The sequence below is a fragment of the Coffea arabica genome, chromosome 6e (assembly GCF_036785885.1).
Source record: "Coffea arabica cultivar ET-39 chromosome 6e, Coffea Arabica ET-39 HiFi, whole genome shotgun sequence".
Classification (NCBI taxonomy): domain Eukaryota; kingdom Viridiplantae; phylum Streptophyta; class Magnoliopsida; order Gentianales; family Rubiaceae; genus Coffea; species Coffea arabica.
Window position 1 is genome coordinate 62382703 of NC_092321.1, and position 22279 is coordinate 62404981.

Here is a 22279-nt window from a genome sequence, read left to right on the forward strand (position 1 = left end):
GGCCAAATGCGGATGGGTCATGGGAAAAAGTTTAGAGGGGCACTTGTAATTATATTAACTTCGAGGGAAAGGTTTTCTTTTTTCGCTTTTATTTTTTTAAGGGGACCAAAGCGCGGCGGGAAAGAGCATCAAAAATTGAGGCGTTCCTTTATAGTAGTCCTATACCCTACACACACACACACACACAAAATCCATCGGAGAAAATGGCGTTGTCGTATCCACAGCCAGGCTCCCTCACCATCTGCGAAATCAATAGAGACCTCAGTTCTGTTCTGTAACATCTCCGCCCCCCTTCCCCCCAACGCAAAAAAAAAAAAAATCCCCTTTTCTTTTTCAAACTCCCTACTGACTCTCTCATTTTATTGATGATATCCCCATTTTGCTTTAATTGTATAAATTGGAGAGTGATGATTTATTGATTCTAAAATGTATTAATTACTGCAGTTACTGCGGACAACCTGTCCGATGATCGGGCCGAAGAAACCTATGCCAAAATTCTTGTTAGACCCTCCTCCGCCTCCATTTTATTTATATACATAAAAGTTTTCTGCTTGCTTCATTTCAAAACCAAATATGAGTTTTTTCTGATGAGTAGAATACTCCGTGTATAAATTGCAGGGGACTGTTTTCAGTCCTGTTCCATTTCAATACGAGACTCTATTGACGGTGGAGGAGCAGGAAGTTGCTGCTGCTGCCCAAACTAAAGGTGGATTGCTGTCGGCTGCACTGCAGGCCGTCTCCACTGCTTCTCTCCGACCCCTTTTCCTCCTTACTCCTGTGAGTTTTTTTATAAGCTTTGGACTGCTACCAACTTCCGTTCTAAGATATCAGGATTTGGCCCTTTTATATCTCCTTATGTTTTGCTTCCATTTTGAGGAACTTCCAAAAGGGTTTATTTCTTCCTTGCTGTCTATCATTCCTGTTGACTTGTTCCGGAGAGCTCAACAAAAGCTCCAAAGAGCGGCCAGATTTTAGAATTAGCCTTCCGACACTAGGATCACCCATGTAATAATATTACACCTGTGCTATCTTTATAGTGCAGTAGGAGAGGATTGGGGTTGCAGCATGTGTGTTGGGAGAGGGGATAGGGGAGAAGGGGGCAAGGCAAGCAAAAGAGTGGCATATCAGCTACCTCTCCTACAATCTGAAAAGCAGATGATTCGTATCTTTTCCCATTCTTTGATTCATTTTAGAACTGGCTTAACTATACCCACTTCTCTGATCCACTTGCACTTTACATAATGACAATAATTAGAACGCCTTATTGGTTAGCTTTCAGTTCTATTCGCTTCCATGGTAACACGTCTAATTCTTAACCACTTTTACTTGTCATTCTTTGTTGGTGTTATCATGAAACTAAGAAGCATTGGTTCAAGCTTTCAGTTTTAGGCTGCTCTGGATTGGAATATAAATTATCTCAAGTTTCCACTTTTCTTTTTTGTTTTAATATCAGAAACTAAAAAATGTTACGTTTTAGATTTTCATCAGAGTAGAAGACAAGTTGGAAAGATTCCTAATTTTTTCTCACATTTTCTTTTAGGTAAAATTGTTGCAAGATGTTGATCTCTATGGCCTGAGCTGGCACCAACACAAAAATATTTTGGCTTTTGTTTCTGGCCCAAATCATGTGACAATTCGCGATTATGAGGATTCAGGTTTCTGGCCTATTATCTTACTTTATTTTGTATTCCATTTATCGTCTTTAGATTTCTATCCCCTATCAGATAGTTTTAGGTTCTGAGTTCAGTTGAAGCCTTGTAATTTATTTTTATTTCTTAAACATGTATTTCCCTGTCTCTATCAGATGGTAAGGATCCCTGTGTTCTGATAAATGAATCCCAAAAACAAGTTAAAAGTCTTGAGTGGCGGCCTAATGGTGGGAGGATGCTTTCTGTGGCATGCAAGTAAGCATGTTGCTTTATGCCAATCTCCGCACTTTGAACAGCTCTTTATTATCATGCTAATGCTACTTAAGTTTCACTGAAAGCTTTAGCTTGGACAAAGTTTTGATTCTTGGGTGATCAGGGGTGGGATCTGCATTTGGGCTGCTTCATATCCTGGTAATCCAGCTTTGGTTAGAGGTGGAGTTACTTCAAGCACCCTTTCGAGAGGCTCTGGGACTAGATGGACTCTGGTGGATTTCCTTCAAAGTCATGATGGTGAACAAATAAGTGCCCTGTCATGGAGTCCTGATGGAAGATATCCGAAAGATTTTCTATTTCCTTTGTTATGGCTTTTGTCAATTGAGCATCAGTTTTTCACTCTATGATAACATATTGCTGAATTTTCAGCACCTGCATGTCCTTTTTTATTTCTTTACTTCGATGGCTTCCTTTCGCTTTTTAACATTTTCATCATGTCATCAACAACTTGTTAAGTTCTTCTAGGTAGTAAATACCATTTCTCTGGTATATGGAAACATCTAACTCTTCACATTGCATGAAAATGGAGCTCTTTGTTAATCACATCTTTGATAAGTCCTCATCTCAGAATCTTCCCATGTGTACCAGAAAACTGGTACAGATAAAGGCATTTAGCATCTGCTGAACCTTTTTGACTATATCATAAAGGCTACACTAAGGAAAGTGGTGTTTTCTTTTCTTTGTTGTCTTTATCAGGCTGTTTACAATCGAAATTTTATCAGTGTAGACCTTCTTATAGCAGCGTCACCTGTGTAACAGCAGATGCTTGGTGAATAAACTCTCAATTGCTTACCATCTCAACCTTGTCCTTTCAGTAGGATGCAACCAATTTAGAATATCTTCTTTGGTGTTTTCTGTTGAGGATGTGAACCTTGTTTCATGAATCTTTTGACAATTCCTTTGAGAAGATGAACTGTGAATTTCATATTTCATCATGAATCTTGCTTTACCTCCCCACAAGTAACTGGAGTACTGCTCTCAATCTTACTCACAAATTATATCGCCTTGATAACACTCTCTCTCTGGTTATTTCTAAAATACTCAGCCGTATAAATGCCTTGAGAACAAATGCCACTAATCCTACATAAGAAGGAGATTAAGGAAGTGACATTACGAGAGGGGTTTACTAGACTTTTCAAGAATTTAATTAATCTCTCATTTGGCACCTGATTCATTGGAGTTGTTAAGATGAACTAAAAGGCAACTATATTTGTCTAGAAGTATTTGGCTAGTTGAGTTTTGAATTTTCTTGACTTTCATTTACATATTTGGCATCAGCTTCATTTGAGAATTCATCATTCACCATTTGGGATGTTGCTCAAGGTATAGTAATTTTGCTTCTCCTTGCTTAATGTCATAATTTTGTTGCTGAAGTCCACAAATGGTATTAGCTGGCATTCTTTTCCATTTTGGGTTGAAAAACAAAGTCAATATTGGATTTAATCTGCATGGTGTTTTTGTCCTATTACCAAATTCTTCAAGTTTTACTCCACTAAATACATGTCATGCCTCTTTGATCCTAGGGTGTTGGTAAAATTGAAATTTGAAGTCTGATATCTAAAGACCGAAACTTAAGTACTGAAGTCATAATCTGCGGAATTCATAAAGTTTTATTTGTTTGATAACCAGCTGAATTTCAGCACTGAATTGAATGTTGTATTCCATGTATATTATATATTTGATAACAATATTATGTTTTATCTTAAATTAAATTATTGTTTTAAAAATAATCTTATAGTACTAATAAATTGTAATCCATATAAAGAGTGTGTGTGTGTTATAGATGGAGAGTATGTTTTTATGTGTAAAAATGTGTCTGAGAAAGAAAAATATGTATTTTGTGTTCCATGCAAGAGATTTAGTTTGAAAATGTGTATTAGAGAAGAAAATGTTGTTTGTGTGTCTGTGAGTGAGAGAGAGAGAGAGAGGGGGGGGGGGACAAAAATAGAGAGAATGTATGTTTACAAGTGTGTGCGTGATGGGGACAAAAATATTATGTGTGTATGTCTGGAATTGTGTGGGTGTGTGAAACAATAATTTGGAGTATTTGTACACGAGTATAATTCAGCAAGTTAAGTGAGAAAGCTTTCACTTAGGATTTTGTATACAAACTAGGTGGCTCCTACTGTATTTAGAGGTGAGGGATCAAACAAGCTTTATACAAAAAGAACTTAATTTATTTAAATTTAAGTACTTAATGGGGTTACCAATCACCCACTTAGCAATTGCCATGTTGCGATCAAGAAATCTGTTTAGGTTATATTAGGCAAAGCTCTTTAAGATCGACAGGTGTGCACGTGGAATTGGAGAAACTTTTCTTTTGCATTTGTGCATATTTATCTACCGGAGACATGCAGAAATAAGATGTAGAAAACTTGTCTAATCAGAGTATAAGAAATGTTCCTAATTGTTTCAATTATAGAACATTCAAATAAAGGGATCTCGGGGGATATGGTGGTGCATAATTTCTCCTTTTCTTTGTACTGGATGGCTTTGAAGAATGAAGTATGACTATTTTCCATTTAAGAAAATAGTGAAGGAACTTTTTGGTGCTTGTCAGAGTAATCCTTATAGGAAATGGTATGGTCAAAATGGTTTACCAAAACAAAGATCATAAGCGGTTTAGTTTAAAATAAGCATACAAAAGTATTTGAAGTTACCCTCGACGCTATCATGACTAAAATAGAAGGTACATTGGATGGTTTACCCTGTGGTGCTGAGGCAGGGATGAAGCTCCTGTTTAATCTCCCCCAATTTTCCCAGATGTCTATCATCTGGGCTTTTACTACTCAAACAGATTCTTTTTCTATTAAACATTGATGTGGTGATTTTTCAAGGTGATATGTCAGGTTAATATACTTGCTGTTTCATGGTTGGGTTTGATACTCATTGTGAATGGCTTACCTATTTGGTTCTTGTGTTTTTTACTCATGTTCTTGTGTCCCACTGTGTGTCTGTTGGACACTATGGAGAAAGATGAATAATGGAGCTTTCAATGGAGACCATATCTGCAGAACAGTTTAAGTTTCAATTACCAGACACCTGTAGTTTTGGATAAATGTCCGCTACTCAGCTGACAGTTTTTTTTCCCTTTGATAGGGCTCATTATTGTATGATAAGAAACTACTTGTTTTCTTTGGATTGTGCTCTCCTGGTGCCTCATAATGAAGCTATTGCTTTCTCAAAAAGAAAAAAGAAATAAAGAAAAAAATCCTGCTACTCTGTTTTATGTTATGTCTCTTAGTTGATTTTGTATAATATTTTTGTTTAGTGTTAAAAATATATAATTTGAAAGATAAATTGCCCGACATGTTAGGTAAAGTGTGGAACATATGGAGGCAGTACTAGCTACTGTGTTGTACTTGTAACTTAATACCTGGCAATTAATGAAGCTCAAGTACTATGATTAAACAATTAAAGATGTAATTCTGCTGTGCAAAAAAGAATTCAACATGAAACAGAAAGTATGGGATGACTATGTATTATCCCCTGGCAAAATTTAGACATTGCAGAATGGAATAGTTGTTGTGTCTCCAGAAACTCTGTAAAATGTAGGAAACCTGAATTTGTTTGTCAATGAATGGCTACCAAGTGCTATTGGTTGTAGAGTAACCAAAAATGTTGTTGATCGCTTTTGGAAGGTAAGAGCAACTGTTGCCTTAGTTGGGATGGTTTTACAAGTAATGCACGCATTACCCCAAATAAGCATGCTGTCAAGGTTCCAGTGTAGAGTTGGATGGACGTCCTAATAAAGGCAGTCCACAACACAATCTGGACAGCTGTGTTCAAATTGGGGAAGTGTTATTGCTTTCCAGCTGAATGTTTGAATGCCTGCCTTTCACATGGTTGCGTGTTGTATTTGCTGATGGAGTTTTGTCTGTTTATCTGGCTTGTAGGGATGGGCAGACCTATTCGACGTGGCTTGGGGGGCATATCACTGATTAAGTGGTCTCCTTCTGGAGATTACTTTATCGCTGCAAAATTGTACTGTCACTTACCACTCTTACAAAATATTTTCTCATGTCATAATCTTTATATACACATCCTAGCCCTTGAAACAAAAAGCAGATGAAATAAAAAGTTGAAATCTTGCTGGAGATATGTTCTCACCCTGATAGAGCAATTGCCCCTTCTTGCAGTGATGGAACATTTCATATCTGGGAGACTAACACTTGGACATCAGAACCATGGTCCTCAACGAATGGTTTTGTAACGGTTAGACAATCATGCTTCTAAGTACTCATGTCAACTTTGCCTTCTGCTACATCCTACTTCAGTGAACTCCTTTTTTTTTTTCTTTTTTTTTTTGGGGTTGGGGGGTGGATTAAGAATATTTACTACCATGGTTTACTATTTTGACATCTTCACTGTTTGCCAAGCTCTCTTTCTTCCACTCCTTTTTGCCCATCTAATTCTTTTGTTACTATTAGATTATTTCCTTGTTGCATTACCATCAGAAGAAATAAAAGCAGTTCCACTTTCTCACTTTCTTATCATATGTTACTTTGACTGTATCTTAATCAAAATGTCATTATGATCTCCAAGATTTGCACTCATGTATTTTCTTAAAGCTTATTATACTTTTTGCCTTTTGAATTTCAATTTTTAAGTCTTGCCGTCTCTAATGATTCTAGTTCTGAACTTACTGGGGTTAAAGAGTGGATATAAATATGTGGTCTCCAGAGGCGCAGATAAAATGTTTCAATTGATGTACGCCATTTCTTGGAAATTGCTTATTTTGTGGTGCCAGATCCATGATGGATTGGGGTTATTGCTGTTACTTTTTGTCAACTGATATATGTGATGATATATGGAGTTTGTGTTGATGATCTTCTTATATTGTATTCATCATCATTCACTGGATTCTTTGTTTTCATTTTGAGGCCATCATTTGGACGTGTAATCTTCAAATTATTCTGCTTAGTAGCTATATTTTGATTGACAGGGAGCAACATGGGATCCTGATGGACGAATGATACTCATCGCTTTCTCTGAGTCTACAACATTAGGGTCTCTTCACTTTGCATCAAAGCCTCCATCCCTTGGTGTGTGATATTCACCTAGTTCCTGGGTCTACATAGTTGTAATTGTTAGTTTGCTTTCTAATTTCATAGGTGTTTTGATGTTGTTTTGTATACAATAAAGTAGGGAAAAAGCATTTGTCTCAAGGTTTCATTTTCTGCTCTTTATTTAATGGTTGGAAGCATAATAGTTATTGCTCAAGAAAAGGAGGACACAGCAGTTGGAAGATGTCAATGACTTAAATTCATGGTGATCTCACAAGATGCATTATGATGCTGATTTTTTTAAGCTTTAACTGACAAGTCAAGATGAGTGCATTACCCCTTTTAGGGGCTGGGTGGTCATATTTTGCTTATTTCCTTAGCTTCTTAACAGGCTTGTAACATCTCCTTTGGCTTCATAAGATACCTCTTTGCTGCAGTGTTACTCACCTCATAGTCATCTTGTTCTATGGTACTTTATGCATGAGGGATTTTTTGTCTCTGTTTTGCTGCTGAAAAGTTGTTTTTTTGTGAACTTCCATAGGCAGTGTCTGAACTTATGGGCACCCTAATAGCTGTTTGCAGACTTTGACTTTCAACAGTATTGTTTTCCAGATGCACACCTTGTACCTGTAGAGTTGCCAGAGATTCAGTCCTTGACCAGAAGGTTCAGATGATAATGCCTTGCTTCATGAAACCTTATAATTGTTGAATAATGCTTATATATTTCTGATCTTGTTAATGGATGTTGATTTCCTTTTATTTGAGATGATTTATGCTTGTAATTCCTTTCATCACTGGGATATGGATTGGCTCTCTTTGACCAGTCTTTGTATATTTCTCTTTGCTAATCTATTCCAAGTTATATCTGGTTAATACTTGGATGGTTCTCTGTAACTATGGGTAATTTTGACTAGAGAGTATGGTTTGAGGAGTCTGGAGTATTTTTTAAGGAATTCCATCGAAAAGTAGATTGTGAAATTGTGAACTGGTGAAATGGTTAATGGATTTGATTTCAATGTAATATACCCATCATGATCTTACTTGGGAAGGAAGGAACACACTCCAATAAAGTTTACTGTTACAAGAATAAGGCATAGGGACACTTTTATTTGAGTAGCTGACTGATCCAAAAAAGGAAGTCTCTGTATTAATATCTTTAATATGCTGAAAGATTCTTAAGATGCATGTTGAGGTGGAATTCAGTTTTATTTCCTAGGTTACAGTAGTGGTGCTATTTCCCCTGCCCGGTAACTGGGACTACCTATATTTGTCTACATGTTGAAGGAGGGATAGTTGATCAAACTCATTGCAGTTTGGCATGTTGAGGTGACTGGTTAATCAGTTAATGAAAGACATTCCTTGAATCCTGTGAACCTGGTGGAACTTTCTTCTGTGTTTCTCCGTTTTGCTTAGATATTCTGGATCATATGTCAGCCTTATGCCACCAGGATGAGTCAAGGTCAGTGGTTTGATGCTATTGCAGTAACTTCATTTGGTCATAGGCTGCCCTGTAGTGCCGTGGAGGATGCTTCCCTCAAGGTCAGCTGATATGGCTTGTGATTTGATCCTTTAGATGATAGTGCTGGGTGAGCTCCTCAAATCATGTGAGACCACCCTATATGTGGCACTGTGAAATTTAGCAGGAGGCTTGTCCAATTTTGAAGGCTATATCTTGGGAGTATTAGTTGGAACTGAATGCAATTTAGCTCATCTGGCATCTTTAGGCATGTCGGCCTCCACGCCCAAGTGGCCTGAGATGCAAGTATGACATAGGCAGGCATTATTTAGGTTATGTAGGTTCAACTCAAGGTCTGCTACTTGCTAATCATATGAACAGAGATCATGGATCCACTCTTAATCTCTTTAGAGCCCTGCTGCTGCCATCAAGACCTCTTAACTGCTTTGTCTTCTCCCTCAATTGCCTCTCACCATCCTCTCTCTCTCTCTCTCTCCTATAGCACATTGATTATTGAACTCCTAAGAAATGTAATGATACTTGTTTTTCTTTTTGTGTAAAATTTCATGCATGGGGGCATTTGTTTTTAGAATCAGTCCTTAATTTCCTTACCTTCTGTGCAGTAAAGGAATTGAGAAGATAGCATGGGATGGTTCAGGAGAACGATTGGCTTTGTCATACAAAGATGGGGATGATCTGTACAAAGGTCTTGTGGCAATATATGATGTTAGGAGAACCCCCCTGATTTCAGCATCACTAATGTAGGTCGAATATTGTGTTCTCTTATCTTAGCTTCTTAGACCTTTTCAGTGTTTTCTTATGCTATTTTGTTTGTGGATACCAATCATTTCTGATTCTTGTTCATGTGTTTGGTTCCATAAATCCAGTGGATTTATTAGAGGCCCTGGCGTTAATCCCAAGCCAATTGCACTGTCATTTCATGACAAGTTCAAACAAGGGCCCTTGCTATCTGTGGTAAGTCCTATGGCACTGTTCATTTGCTACTGAACTGTGCCCGTCCTCTGGCCTTTTTTATTAGCATTTTGAGATGATTGCAAAGTTCATGGATTCAGGCAGCAAAATGTACAAGAACTCTGAATGCGCATCATATAACATGGACATCCCTTGTGGATTGAATTCTCTTAAAGCACAACTCTTTACGCTTTAAAGACTAACTTAAGTTCTTGTCTCAGACATGGAGCAGTGGAATGTGCTGCACCTACCCACTCATATTCCGCACGCACGTTTTACCTTAAACCAAGGTATTTTTTTTTTGTTTTTTTTTTGTTTTTACCTGGAAAAATCTGCTGTATCTGTACCATATGATTCCATTTTCTTGAAATAGTAGTACCTTAAATCTGTACTTGTCAACAATAGGTCTGGGCGACTCTGGTCGCCACGGTCGAAGTACCTATCATTGTGTCATTAGACAGCTGCAGTTGTCATAAAGTTGCTGGTGAAGCATTGAGTTCATCTTCGTAGTCTCTCTTGGAGGTCGAAAAATGAAGTAGGCCGTTTATGATGTTGCTTTCAGCCAAGGAAAACACTACTGTCATCAATTTTTATCACTAGTAGGAACAAAGTGAATAGAGATGTTGAAAGTGATGGAAGCTAAAGTGGGCGGGGAGGTTATGTGCTGTCAACCTCATCTCTCTTTTGAAACCTTATTTGTGCATCTTCAAGTTAATTATGCTTCAAGTGATTGTCAATGTTCTCGAGTCTGTAGATTTTTCTGTTCATTTTTTAGTCATTTTATTGTCATTAGCTATGAACATGAAACTGTAGTATTTATACATTTCGAAAATGCACCTGGAAAAGTGGAAGAGCGCACCTGTCATTCTGGCAGTGGTTTTTGGAAGAGCTGATAGCTATTGCAATTTTATTAAGTTCATTTTTCGCTACAAAACCAATGCAGTTTTTGGTGGAAACTGGAAGGGTATCATTTCTTCTGGGAAGAGAGATGGGGCTGGCCAGTGGCCAGGTATCAAGGAGAGAATTTTGGACAAAGTTTGGTCAGTTAAGAATGTAAAGAAGAATGGGAAATCAATCGACTTCCCTATAATTGAAATCCAAATTAAAGCATGAACATCTATTCTACTTCTTGGCTGGCTGAATCTGTAAAGGCTTTGCAACAAGGTATCGAAATTAAGGCTTCTTCTGCTTATCATCAGAGCGATACTGTCAGAGCTGAGATAGATTAGGCTCAATTCTGGCATGAATCTGGAGCTGGAATATGAAGTTCAGATGTTCATTTTCGGAAAGTCCATCTATATATACACCTGGTTAAAAGCAGGGATGAATTATTAAACCTCGTGGGGTACATGTTTTGCAGTAATACAATACAACGGACTAGTTACTCGAAGGAAAGAATCCTATAGGCAAACTCTCTGCATGGGGTTGTTTTAGTTTGTTTTCAAGGCAAATGTCTTTTATGATAAAATCAAGAAGAATGCTTTAGACTGAAATCATCTTATTAATGCCTGAGCTGAGAGGATTATCTGTCCCTCCTGCTATTGATTGGCTACCATGCAAAAGAATGCAATGAGATTAGGATTTAGGCCAAGGAAAGGGGGAGAGGACCGTTCCTGCCAGTTAATGGCCAAGATTTGACCAACAAAATTTGTAAGGTCCAGATTTTAACATGTGTGGGGCCAACAAAATATTGTACTAGTATTACTCGCTGTTGTTCTAGTGTTACATCGTGTACAAATGATGTTACACCGTGTGCAAAATGCACACAAGCTTTCGGAACGATTGCACTGACAACCGTTCCAGCCCCGGGTCCAAGGCAAGGAGCAGTTGTTAGTTCAAATACTCACCATTGTAATTATTTTTTCTCTTTCAGACACGTTAATGATACATTTACCGTTTTGGTTAGCTATTTAGGAAAAAGGGACACTTCTTTTCCCTTTTATTTTTAACCCATCCCTCTTCCTAAAATTGTAATCGAGTCGAGCTCGAGTATCGTGGTATTCAAGCTTGACTCAACACTAGGAAGACATTACTCGAACTCGAACTCGACCTCGAGCGAGTAGCAGAAAAAGAGCTTGAGCTCGAATAATTGTTCGAATACTTGAAATCGACTCGATTATGCTCGATTTTTCTTATTTACTTTTACACAATTTACAAAGATGATTAAATTTCAATAGCAATGTTTAAAGTAACATTTGCAAAGTTTGAAAAAATATATATACTAAATTACAATTCATGCGGGGTTCCTAGTGACACGGGCTGCACCTAAGTTGCGTGCGGTCGTGCCTTTCCGCACGGGCATCCACGCGTGCCCGTGCCTAGTCGCACGCGATCGTGCCTAGTCGCGCGCACGACAGTGCCTGTGCATGAACCCGCGCGTGCGACTGTGCCCATCCGCACGACCGCCCGTGCACGACCGTGCTTAGTCGCGCGCAACTGTGCCTAGTTGGCTAGGGTTATTCCACAAGATGCTAGAATTGTGGAGAAGATTCTAGAACCATGTGTAATACTCATGAACCTTATGGATAAGCATGCACCTTGAGAATAAGGATGAACCTTGAGAATAAACATGACCTTGTGGATAAGGGTTGACCTTGTGGATAAGTTTTGACCATGTAGATAAACATTGACCTTGTAGATAAGTTTTAGACTTGTATAGAGAATTTTAGGACCATGAAGTATTTTGGCTTGCCTATAAATAGGCCAAGCCCTTTGTATTGGAAATGGTTGGCAACCTTGTGTAAAAAAGATTTGTGTGTCATATAAACTTTCCTTTGCCACAAACACATATCTTTGTCTATCACTTTTGCGCTTCCGCATAATAACCGCGCATTGAGTGTTAAGGCTGAACTAGCCAAGCGTTCCTAGCTTGAGACTTAAACGTACGCTAGTGCTGCACGGGATGTTGGCTTGTAGGAAAAACAAGCAGCCTGTGACACTAGGAACCGAAGGGACTCATGTGCAAATCTCACTAATTGGCCGTAAGCCCTTGTTTTTTGGGTTTTTGGGAATTTTAGGACCCAGACCAGACACAAAGACTGAATTGGGGCTCTTATCTTATCCATAACCATACGAGAGAATGATTGAAAGAATTGGAGGAGGGAGCAGCAGAGATAGTAGCAGCAAGTAGAATTGGGCATTTGAGCAATGGCTCTCCTCCTCCAAATTCCCGCTTCCAGTACGAGGACTACCGTTTCAACTCTGCTTTCCTCTCTTTCCTCATCTTCATCGCCTTCACTAACTTTTGCCCTCACTTCTTTTCCGCGTAAGAGTATAATAATTAATACCCCTCTTCTTTTTATCGCCATTTCTCCGTCTGTGCATTTTTACACTTTTTTTTTTGGTTTCTTTTTCCTGCAAAATATGTTCTTGATTGTTTAGAACTTCTGGGTTCTTTATTCCCTTCGTTGCTAGTGATTGTTCTGTTGCAAAGTCATTTGCTCTTTCCCTCCAGCTCAGCATCTTCAATTGGCTCTTTTTTTTTTCCTTTAAAAATTTTATCTTTGTCCTGCATTAATGCTGCTCAGTTGCCGAAACATTTGAGCCTTCTTCATTTTTTTTATTGGAGATTCTGATCTTTTAGTCGTACCAAGTATCTAATTTCGTGTTCGTATGTTTCCAAGCACCCTTTTTCCCTGAATGTTTTGTCTTTCTGGTATTCCATCGACTATGTTGTCTGCGTTTTCTTCCAGTTGATTTATTTGTTGGATGTTGGATTTTTTTTTCCCTTGATCTGTTTCTCCATTTTGCGTGGATTTTAAAGTGGAGGTAGCTTTGCTTGAAATTTTTTCTGCCAAGGACATGTTATGGTTTTTCAGTTCATATAATGTGGATCAGATGCATTTTCAGATGTTGTTATGCCCAGACGCTTGAGAAATGTAGTTAATTATTCACAGCTTGTGTCATGTAGCCCTCGTATGAATCTAAGATCAGTTCAAAAGGATAATTCATTCCCATTTTCATTTAACATTTCATAGCTGTACTGGGTAAGATAATCTGATTTTTCATTTTCCTTAATCACTTGCCTTTTTGGTCTTTTTGCTAGTTTCCAGGCTGTGCAACAACCCTTTGGCTGCATATCCCAAACCGTATGTTGCATGCAGCATTCAGCCGCCTTTCCTTCAGAAGGAGAGGAGGGCACCGCTGGCTAAGGCATCTGCTGAAGGCGCGAACTCGGATGGGCCTGAGCTTCCGTCAGAGAGCGAGGAGGAAGATGTGCCCATTCAGAATCTTCCTCTGGAGTCCAAGCTTCAGCTGAAGCTTGAGCAGAAGATGAGGATGAAGTTGGCAAAGAAAATCAGGCTACGAAGAAAGAAGCTGGTTAGGAAGCGTCGCTTGAGGAAGAAGGGGCGATGGCCACCATCAAAGTTGAAGAAGAACAAGAATGTTTAGTGTTTGTCGGAAGACATCTTCCAGGTTGAGTGCTGGCACATTTTCTTGCTTATGCTTGTTGGCATTCATCTTCCATCACTTCCATCAGTTAATTTTTGTGTAATGTAGTTAGAAACTCAGCTGCTAAGTACAAATGCATAACTTCCAAATGGTTTATCAAATCAAGAGATCTATTGTATTGACCGGGTTGCTTTTGCTCTTTGTGCTGGACTATTCTAGGCATTACCAGATGATCGGCAGATTTTTTTTTTTTTTTTCACTTTTGTCACATCTAGATTCATCAAAATTAGTGAAATCACCATTATACTCAGTTTGGCCCTTTTTCGATCAGTTATAATTGCATTTTCTGGTTACCTTTTGTTCTTGGGGCAGTTGACTTGTTTGTGAATTCTTATACGGTTTGTGCTGGAGGCTATATGATCATCAAAGCTGAGAAAATTCCTTCTACTTCTTATAAACCAGGTACTTATATCCGAATAAAATGTGAATGCTCTATAGCATGCTGGGAACAGCTGAAACAGTGTTGTTTATTCTCTTATAAAAAATAACAAAAATACAACTTAAACTGATTTTACTAATTAAGATTGAAGGTTGGGAATTCTCCTGTGGTGGTTAAAGAAACCATCAATTTTGTTCCAAATGTTTGAATGAAAGCATACAATTACAGGATTGCTGGATTTTGAGGATGATACAAACTTTTTGGATATTATGTTGGAGAAAGTTTATGGTGGGGGAATAGGGTATGATTTTTTTTAATGGGTTTTGGCATCAAATTTTGGAAGAAAAAGAAGTGTTGATGTGCTTAAATAGGAGTTCTACAAATTTTGTCGAACAAAAAGCACCACTCTAGAAATCTACATTCATTGTTCATGAAATTTTTATGATTATGTTGAGTTCTATTTTTCTGAGGACAAAATGATTTACATGATGCGCTTTTGTTAACAATAAGGGGAGCTGATAAATATATTAATGTTTGGTTTCTTGTGGCTATGTTTAGCTTTGAGGGTTGAAATCCTAAATAAATATCTGTCAATATCTGCTTCCTATATTTGATTAGTCTTCTTTTGTCAAGAAAATTGTATAGCCTTCACTCTTGGACCTGCCTAAACAATGCAAAGCCAGCTTTATTGGTGTTGTTATGATTGAGGCAAGCAATCCTGGTTCATTGCTATGTTGGTGTTGTTTTCAGCGCATCCAGGAGGCCATTTTGTTTTGCTCCCTGCTGTGGCGTTGTTTGATCTGCTAAGAAAAGACTTTTTAGTTTCAGCTGCAGACACCAAAATGGACGTCAAGAGCGATTTGCAGCTCAAAAGTTCCATCATGCTGGTGCTGTGCTGCTCACCAATTCCACAATGATGGGAATTGACATCCGTCTAATCTAACAGATGGAGGAGAGTTGCTCAACCGTACACAAAAGGACACCTTGGAGGGGGCTTGATTTCAAAGAAACGAGACCGTTTCTTTACCCCTTCCTTGCCTGTGTCATTTCTTTACTGTTCTCATAATCGGCAGAAAGATGCATTATTCAAATCACTTCCCTTGCAATGGAATGCCTTTTTTTAAGCACAAACAGAAAGAAAATTCGATACTTCTTCAACAATGAAAGAGTGTAAACGAAATACAGTGCAGTATAGGATGAAGAAACACGTCCAGTCCAGTGCTGAGTGATAAATAACAACGATTGGTCTAAAGAAGCCAAGAAGGATATAAAACCTCACACAATGACACAATCAACCAGTTAATCATACTACTAATAGCCTGCGTTAAAATTTTTCGACTTTGCATACCCCTAAAAGTGACAATAAGGAGTGTTGAGATATGTCAACTTTTCCTACAGATTTTGCTAGATTATGTTTGATATCAAAATAATTTAGTTATTAGAAAAATAAGGATATTTGTTAACCAAAAATCATATTGGTTTGTTAACAAATATATTAGCTAAGATTTGCTAATAGAAAAAGATGATATTTTGTTGAGATTTTTAAGATAATTGTTAGTTGAATATTTTGCTAGTTTATTTCATGTAATCACTATAAATAATGAGTTGATGAATGTAGAACACAAACTCATTTTTCATCTTTAATGCAAGTCTCTTATAAGCTTTTTTTGCAGCACTAAAGTGTTGTTTTTTAGTTTATGCCCCCAAAAAATCAACACTTAGGAAGCGGTGGACATCCCATGGAGCACACAAACACGCCTACAAGGGAAGGGACTATAATGCATAAGAGTTTTGTACGAAAACTCGCAGTTTCACAAGACAATACACTGAGGATAAAGAGTCTTTCTCCATTCTTGACAAACTTACATGATGCACCGCTATTGACTGCACCATGCCAGTACAACTTTATGCGGCAGCCAACAAATGTCTCTCACTCGAGCATTCCATTCTCTCGTTCTTCGTCTTGCACCTTTACTTTTCGCTTTCCTCCTTCACCGGTTTCTTTCAACGTCAGACCCGTACTAATGCTTCTTCACATTTTTTCAGCGTTAAGACAATGGCGCCTCTGTCCCATCATTCCCACTCTTCCGTTCATTCCACTCTTCTCCTAGTCAACTTACATCCAGAACGGAAGTTTTAACCGCTTTGATTTGTTTCTTTATCTTTCCATGTGTTTTACCACTTTTGGCCAACTCTCATCAGGTCAATGTCGAGTATGTCAAGTTTGCCTGATATGTTCCAAGGCTTAATGTACCCTGAACCACCAGACAAAGCCTTGACGGGTTGTTATTAACTAAACCAACTTACCAGTCTGCTTTATATTCTACAGAGAATTGCTGTCAGGGGAGGGAAGCAGGACCTAACAACCTTTCACTTCCCACGGCCTAAATTGTCCATGTAGAATGCCAAAAAAAAAACAAAAGAACCTGCACGACGAGAACAAGAAGTTGGACAGACTTCTTTTTCCTTCTGTACATTTGCCAGCAGCCAATTTGCATTACGACAATACTTAGATCTAGCATCCCGATTTCCTTGGTGCTGCTTGTCTCAGAATGATTGGTTCCTACACATTGTACACCTTTTTCCCTTTCCAAGTTTCCTTTTTGTCAGACCAACATTTCACCTTGAAGAATGTTGAATTTGCAGAGAGGGCAGGTTGCATTAATTCGCAGCCATCTGCGGATGCATCGGTAATGAAAATGGTGGTTGCAGGGGAGAGTGCACACCTCCACTCCATCCTCATAGCCATGAAGGCATATGCAGCATTCCTGCAATGGGTAAGTATTCAAACCAAAGCTCAGAGTTACGGTCATGATTAAAACATAAGGAATTAGTAGTAAGAAACATCAACAATTATGTTGTTCAGAAAAACAGCGGGTATGAGAAGGCTGAAGACTGGAATATATCGGAGTACTCAAACCCAGGTGACTTTCAACCTAAAATTGGGGGAAAAAAGCCATAAGAAATTGATTAAAGAGTTAAATACACAATTATCCAAAGTTAATTGCTAAGTTATCAATTTACGGCTGGCACATGTTAGCAAATATTAACTAAATTGACAAATAAAATGGTTACATAACACAGACGAATCTCAACCAAATTCATCTGCCAATTCAACTGTCAAAAAGAGGCACACTATTCCAACATACAAGGAATTAGAATACCATGCCAAAAGCCATCTTCAATCTGCAAATCATGATCAAATATTTCCAAAGTCTTACCATAAAGTCTATAATACATATGTTAGTAGATGATTTTCCAGTATAGTGAAATGGCACTTAAGAAGGGTGTTAAGCATGATTCCTGAACTACTAAAAGCTGAATACTGAAGAGTTGACTGACAATCACACCCCAAGAAAGAATGCCCACAAATCCAAAGCTTAGACCACTCAGTCAGTCAAATGTTAAATGATGCACACATCTATAACCAACTTGCAGAAGTCAAAAGCATAAGGAGGACTATATTACTTAATAGCATATAGTATATCAAACAAAGAGGTCAGTACCCAAATGCAAAATAACATAACAAGCAATTTAGCCTGTCCAACTTTTGCTTTTGCCAGTTGCTATATTCTCGGAAAGTAATTTTGTTAACTAGACACCAAAAAGATGCAACTGTAAAAGCTTTATCTCTGCATATGTAAAGACTAATCCAAGAAATTTAAAAGGCGACTTTCATGGTCCAAGTATACAAAACTAAGTTCTTCAAGTGCTGCACCGTCTTCTCCAAAACCCCAAACTTAGGAAACTCTGCAATTTTCTGCTGTATAAACTAGAATCCATAAATAATTTTTGCCAAAAAATGTGCAGCCAGGTCATCAACCAACTTGAGTGTTTGGAATATAAGCTTCGGTGGGGAATCCTATGAAATTCCTACCAATAGAGCAGAGGAGACATATCAAACTTGATTTTGTACCAGTTCTGTTAATTGCAACCATACAGCTTATGCCATGAGGAAGCAGATATGTTAAGATTGCGAAAGCTTCAAACTGTTAGTGGCTCATTGTATTCATGCTCGGTTTTAAGCAGCAGACCAACTCTTGAGGTGGATAGAAAAAGGAGTGAGCTTAGCTTAAGGAGTTTCCTATCTGAACCTTTGAAAAGTGCTCTTCCAGTGGATATCTCCCTTCAAAAACAACAAACTTGGAGCTGTACACGCTAGACAATGGATTACATAGCATTCTAGATGCAATATCAGGAATAATCACTTCTTTGACTCAACTGATGAGTTATGAGGAATCTGACTTTAATAATTTGCTTCTGAAATATAGACAGGGAAAAGGATAGGTTTAAGCAAGGGAGAAAGCCATTCTTCAGTGTACTGTTGTATTAGAGGTCAAACATTTCACAGTGAAAAAAAAACAAAGAAAATTTGAAAAGCAAAATATACAAAAAATCTACTCTCACTCTCTCAGTCTCCTTGATTTCTGACGGCGTATAACAAAAAGAACAAAAACAATATTAATTGTCTTCCGATATACCCTTTATATGTGGAAAACAAGAAATTTGAATGTTCTTAAGAGCCTCTTTTAACTTGCTCATTGTTTTCCAAGTTCGCAAAGGAGTGAAAGGAGCGAAAGAGAAGTTAACAGATAAATGGGAAAGAAACAAGTCCATTTCAGTAAATAGATAGAGGATGTTGTAGATGCTTACAGAATCCTCCAAACTGAGGGCAAGCTCAGGGATGTTGCCGCTGCCCAGGTGAGCTAGTAAAGCAGCTTCTTCTCGCTTTCTACAAGAATTGATAGTCCCTGCAGCATTAGGAAGGCAATATCTATACTTGGGAAGAGTCCTTATATCATTTTCAGAAGCTCCTTCCCCAACTGTCATAGCATGTGCAACCCTTGCCAATATTGGGAAGCAACATGCCAGCAATACAAAAAAAATGAACGCCATTGCAATGCAAAATATCATGAAGAATACATCGAAAGCCAGAAAAACCACTGATAACCTGCAGCAGTTATATATGCTTCAGTTAGGGCCCCCTTTTACAAGTGCAGACTAACTGTCATGTTTGTTTGCACAGAAAAATATTATTCACAGAAAACCTAAATAGATTGTACTAAAATTTTTGCAGAATTTTCACTCCCTAGACATAAATGACATCCTCGTTCCGTTTGTTTCCAAAAATTTGGAAATTTGATTATATTTGATCTCATTTCTCTTTCTGGTTATGCATCAAAACTGATTATAAATGGAGAATGCAAGAACTTTTCAAATTTCTCAGGCATACATTTACTGAAGAAAAACGAAAAACAAGACAATAAAGATGTTAAAAGAATTTGAAGGAGCAATTTATGTAGGGAGGATAGTCACTGGGGCCTCCAATCCAGAAGGGTTACCAGAGCAACTACAAAGATACTCTTAATGAAGGCTACATTTCTTGGTTCTTTCTTTGCCTGTTGGCTAAGAAATTTAATATTTCATATATCGGGCTACATTTGAAGCCTCAAGATGAATTTGACTCCATAAATCAGAGGACATATAGCACCCACGGAACCATCTTTGTCCAACAACTACCCTTCAACATGTTGCAAGAAATTGTCAATTGATCATGGAGCTTCTTGCAAAGGATAACAAATTTTAGAGCCTTTTCAGGGGAGGGGTGGTTTGAGGGATCATAATTGGAATACAATGCATATGATGGAGCTCCAAGTTCTCTAATAAGCTAAACTTCCATATCCTACCACTTCACCAAAAGCAGCTTTCATATTCTTTTTCAAAAATAATCCAATTGGATCTAAATAAGTAATAAGATTTTCTGAAACCTTCAAATAAGATTCATACCAGTAGAGACGGGGCGAATCTTGCAAAAGTGCCTTTCCACCCATATATATCCAATAGAATCCAAACACCCACCAGACGGATGAAATAACTGTGTTGATAGACTCCAGCCTCTTGACAAAACTACAAAAGAGAATAAGATTGTAGCGTAAGAAGTAATATCTTTTGTTTATATGCTGAGGACTTCATCATTGTAAAAATAAATTCACTTTAAGCTGCCCATTTCCCTAATGGAAAGACAAGCAAAAGGAAGAAAGGAAAGTTGATTAAGTTTTGTTTCATTAACCTTCGAACCATTAAGCCGAATTATGCATGCTGCAGACCAAAAGTGGTAAATCCTACTATGGCCTATTAAAGTTGAACATTTAGACTAATATACCATTGAATCAAGTTTACAGGGAGCTGAAATATCTCCTGTACTAGTTTGGAGCTTATACAAACAAGAAGGAAAGGCCATGTTCCAGTCAAACTTTGAACAAGGACAAAAGTACAGGCAAAGGAGCAGCCATGGAGCTTGCATATCCCGCTGTGGAAAATTTACTATGATTTCCAAATAGATGTTATTCTAAAACATTTAAGGTACCAAATCAACAGCCAAAAAAGATTCTTTTATTTTGTGTATACATTTCAGCTCTTCTTCTTTGACTAGTATCTGACTACCTTTATACCTTCCTTTATCTTTCTTGTTGCCCTATTGAATTGGGGGTCAGATACCTAAATCAGAAACTTACCCCAAATGGGTTGGAATGAATCAATTAGGGGGTAAGGAATCACAGAAACAAGAATTTAGTAAGAGCAAGAGTTCCTAAAACACGAGAAAGAGAAGAAGCATCATACCCTCGGCGACAAAGGAGAGAAAATGGATGAAAGGCATGGAAATGATGAATGTAAAAATGGCTGCTTTGAGAGTGAAGCCAAACAAAGCCCACATGCAAGAGGCACTGCAGAGCATAGCCACCAATCCAAAGCCTTAAAGGGGTGGTGGGTCTCTCGGTGACGGTAGTCAAAAGCACAAAGGCAGCCACCAACACAAACCCCAAGTTCCATATCAAATCAAGAATCACGAAGGGCCTCGAGAATGGACATTCTTGGCCTACTGGGAGTGATGGGCCACGGCCACGGTCATCCTCGTTCTCCTCCCTCTCCTCCTCCTCCTCATCATCATCATCATCGTAATCATTGAAGAAAATCCTGTGGTGGTTCAAGGTGGCGGAGGTCAGTCTGGAGAATATGGTGGCTATATTGGTGGGGGCCCTTGTGTTATTGTTGGAGCTGCTGGTGCTGCTGCTGTGGCCATTCTGAAGAAGAAGCAAGCCTTGCTGCTGGTTCTCCAGGTCCATTTATAGGGATGATAAAATTCCGGTAGCTGCAATCTACTATTTTGCCCGATGAGAGAGAGCTGGTGCGGTCGGTGGCGGTGGTGGAGTTTTGTTTTGTTTTGTTTTGAGAGATACGGTTACAGTAGCAGTCGAGCAAAGATATGGTATGTTGGTCGACTCTGCTGCACTGTGGGAAGTGGGGGCCTACTGAGGACTGAGGATTGAGGAGAGACAATCAATCATCCATCCGTGCAATTGCTCTTGGGAGTATTATTTATACACACACTCAAATCCCTTTGTAATACACTAATACTACTATCTATCTACGTCTGCTATTCCTTCAATACTTTTTTTTTTCGTCAATTGATACCATCTACGTCTACTTTTACTCTAATATATATCAGCGAGTGATTCTGAGAAATCGACGGAAATTAAACTACCATCAAATTATACAGTCCAGTGATATTAGACATCTTCTAAAATTAGTAAGTTTTGGCCAAAAAAGAATAACTTTTGTCGTCATAATTAGTGTGTTTTTCAATTTTATCAAATACACTGCTACTATCACCATCTATGGAAAATACATTTTATCCATTCATTCAATCTTAAAAAGGGTTATAAGTACAAAGTATTTTAAATTTCTTTCCTGGAATAGAAATAATTAATCTAAATTAGATAAGATGTATAGATGGTCGAATCTTTATACAGGGAGAAAAAGTAATTACAGTGCATGCACCTATAAATATTTGCAGTAGTAATTTGTATGCATGTACCAGTTGCTGCAAACGATTATGCCACTCTATTAGTATTAGAGAGGATGCATCCATAACATATTCATGTGCTTTCGCTTCAATCCAATGACTACAATTATTACATAACAAATGTACATAACTCCATGTATAGTTATGTACATATATGTATATATATACACATATATTTTATGGCCGGTGATCATTTTCATAGGCAGACTCGAGTATTGATGGATATCC

General features: G+C 38.1%; 3 protein-coding genes and 1 long non-coding RNA gene across 11 annotated transcripts; 3 read left to right on the forward strand and 1 right to left on the reverse strand.

The window, feature by feature from the left end:
* Nucleotides 1-6: 6 nt before the first annotated feature.
* LOC113696635 (aladin) lies at nt 7-10242 on the forward strand. Of its 8 annotated transcripts, none has more exons than XR_011817223.1 (15): nt 7-274; nt 445-500; nt 619-777; nt 1541-1655; nt 1805-1904; nt 2026-2199; nt 3187-3245; nt 5819-5906; nt 6062-6137; nt 6868-6967; nt 7470-7592; nt 9008-9145; nt 9272-9359; nt 9578-9646; nt 9762-10242. XR_011817223.1 is itself a non-coding variant. In XM_072055950.1 (15 exons), exons 1-14 carry the CDS (start codon nt 7-9, stop codon nt 9638-9640), a joined length of 1536 nt encoding a protein of 511 aa, XP_071912051.1. In that variant the 3' UTR covers nt 9641-9646; nt 9762-10242. The 8 variants fall into 8 exon arrangements, 4 of the variants coding, with proteins under 4 accessions (XP_071912051.1, XP_071912052.1, XP_071912053.1 ...); XM_072055950.1 differs by having other exon boundaries at nt 7541-7592; XM_027216022.2 differs by having other exon boundaries at nt 72-264; nt 7541-7592.
* A 1834-nt stretch (nt 10243-12076) lies between these two features.
* LOC113696659 (large ribosomal subunit protein cL37 alpha) lies at nt 12077-13930 on the forward strand. The gene is made up of 2 exons (XM_027216040.2): nt 12077-12621; nt 13402-13930. Exons 1-2 carry the CDS (start codon nt 12504-12506, stop codon nt 13746-13748), a joined length of 465 nt encoding a protein of 154 aa, XP_027071841.1. The 5' UTR covers nt 12077-12503; the 3' UTR covers nt 13749-13930.
* Nucleotides 13931-15946: 2016 nt separating this feature from the next.
* LOC113696653 (E3 ubiquitin-protein ligase At4g11680) lies at nt 15947-21641 on the reverse strand. Its single transcript, XM_027216036.2, has 4 exons — nt 20809-21641; nt 19975-20094; nt 18841-19138; nt 15947-16955 (listed from the first exon to the last, which is right to left on the reverse strand). The coding sequence occupies exons 1-4, from the start codon at nt 21309-21311 to the stop codon at nt 16794-16796; spliced, it is 1083 nt and encodes a 360-aa protein (XP_027071837.1). The 5' UTR covers nt 21312-21641; the 3' UTR covers nt 15947-16793.
* On the forward strand, nt 20089-21634 carry LOC140009703 (uncharacterized). Its single transcript, XR_011817226.1, has 2 exons — nt 20089-20550; nt 20682-21634. It is a non-coding gene; the product is annotated as an uncharacterized lncRNA (long non-coding RNA).
* Nucleotides 21642-22279: the final 638 nt, after the last annotated feature.

Bases quoted from the DNA above. Each gene is read 5' to 3' on its own strand.
- LOC113696635 (XM_072055950.1), top strand. From the start codon at position 7: ATGCGGATGGGTCATGGGAAAAAGTTTAGAGGGGCACTTGTAATTATA. The intron at 778-1,540 runs GTGAGTTTTTTT...ATTTTCTTTTAG, and splicing joins CCCTTTTCCTCCTTACTCCT to GTAAAATTGTTGCAAGATGT. The intron at 7,593-9,007 runs GTTCAGATGATA...CCTTCTGTGCAG, and splicing joins ATTCAGTCCTTGACCAGAAG to TAAAGGAATTGAGAAGATAG.
- LOC113696659 (XM_027216040.2), top strand. From the start codon at position 12,504: ATGGCTCTCCTCCTCCAAATTCCCGCTTCCAGTACGAGGACTACCGTT. The intron at 12,622-13,401 runs GTAAGAGTATAA...TCTTTTTGCTAG, and splicing joins TGCCCTCACTTCTTTTCCGC to TTTCCAGGCTGTGCAACAAC.
- LOC113696653 (XM_027216036.2), bottom strand. From the start codon at position 21,311: ATGGACCTGGAGAACCAGCAGCAAGGCTTGCTTCTTCTTCAGAATGGC. The intron at 20,095-20,808 runs GTATGATGCTTC...TCTCTTTTGTAG, and splicing joins TCTCTCCTTTGTCGCCGAGG to TTTTGTCAAGAGGCTGGAGT. The intron at 16,956-18,840 runs GTAAGCATCTAC...TACCCATTGCAG, and splicing joins CCCTCAGTTTGGAGGATTCT to GAATGCTGCATATGCCTTCA.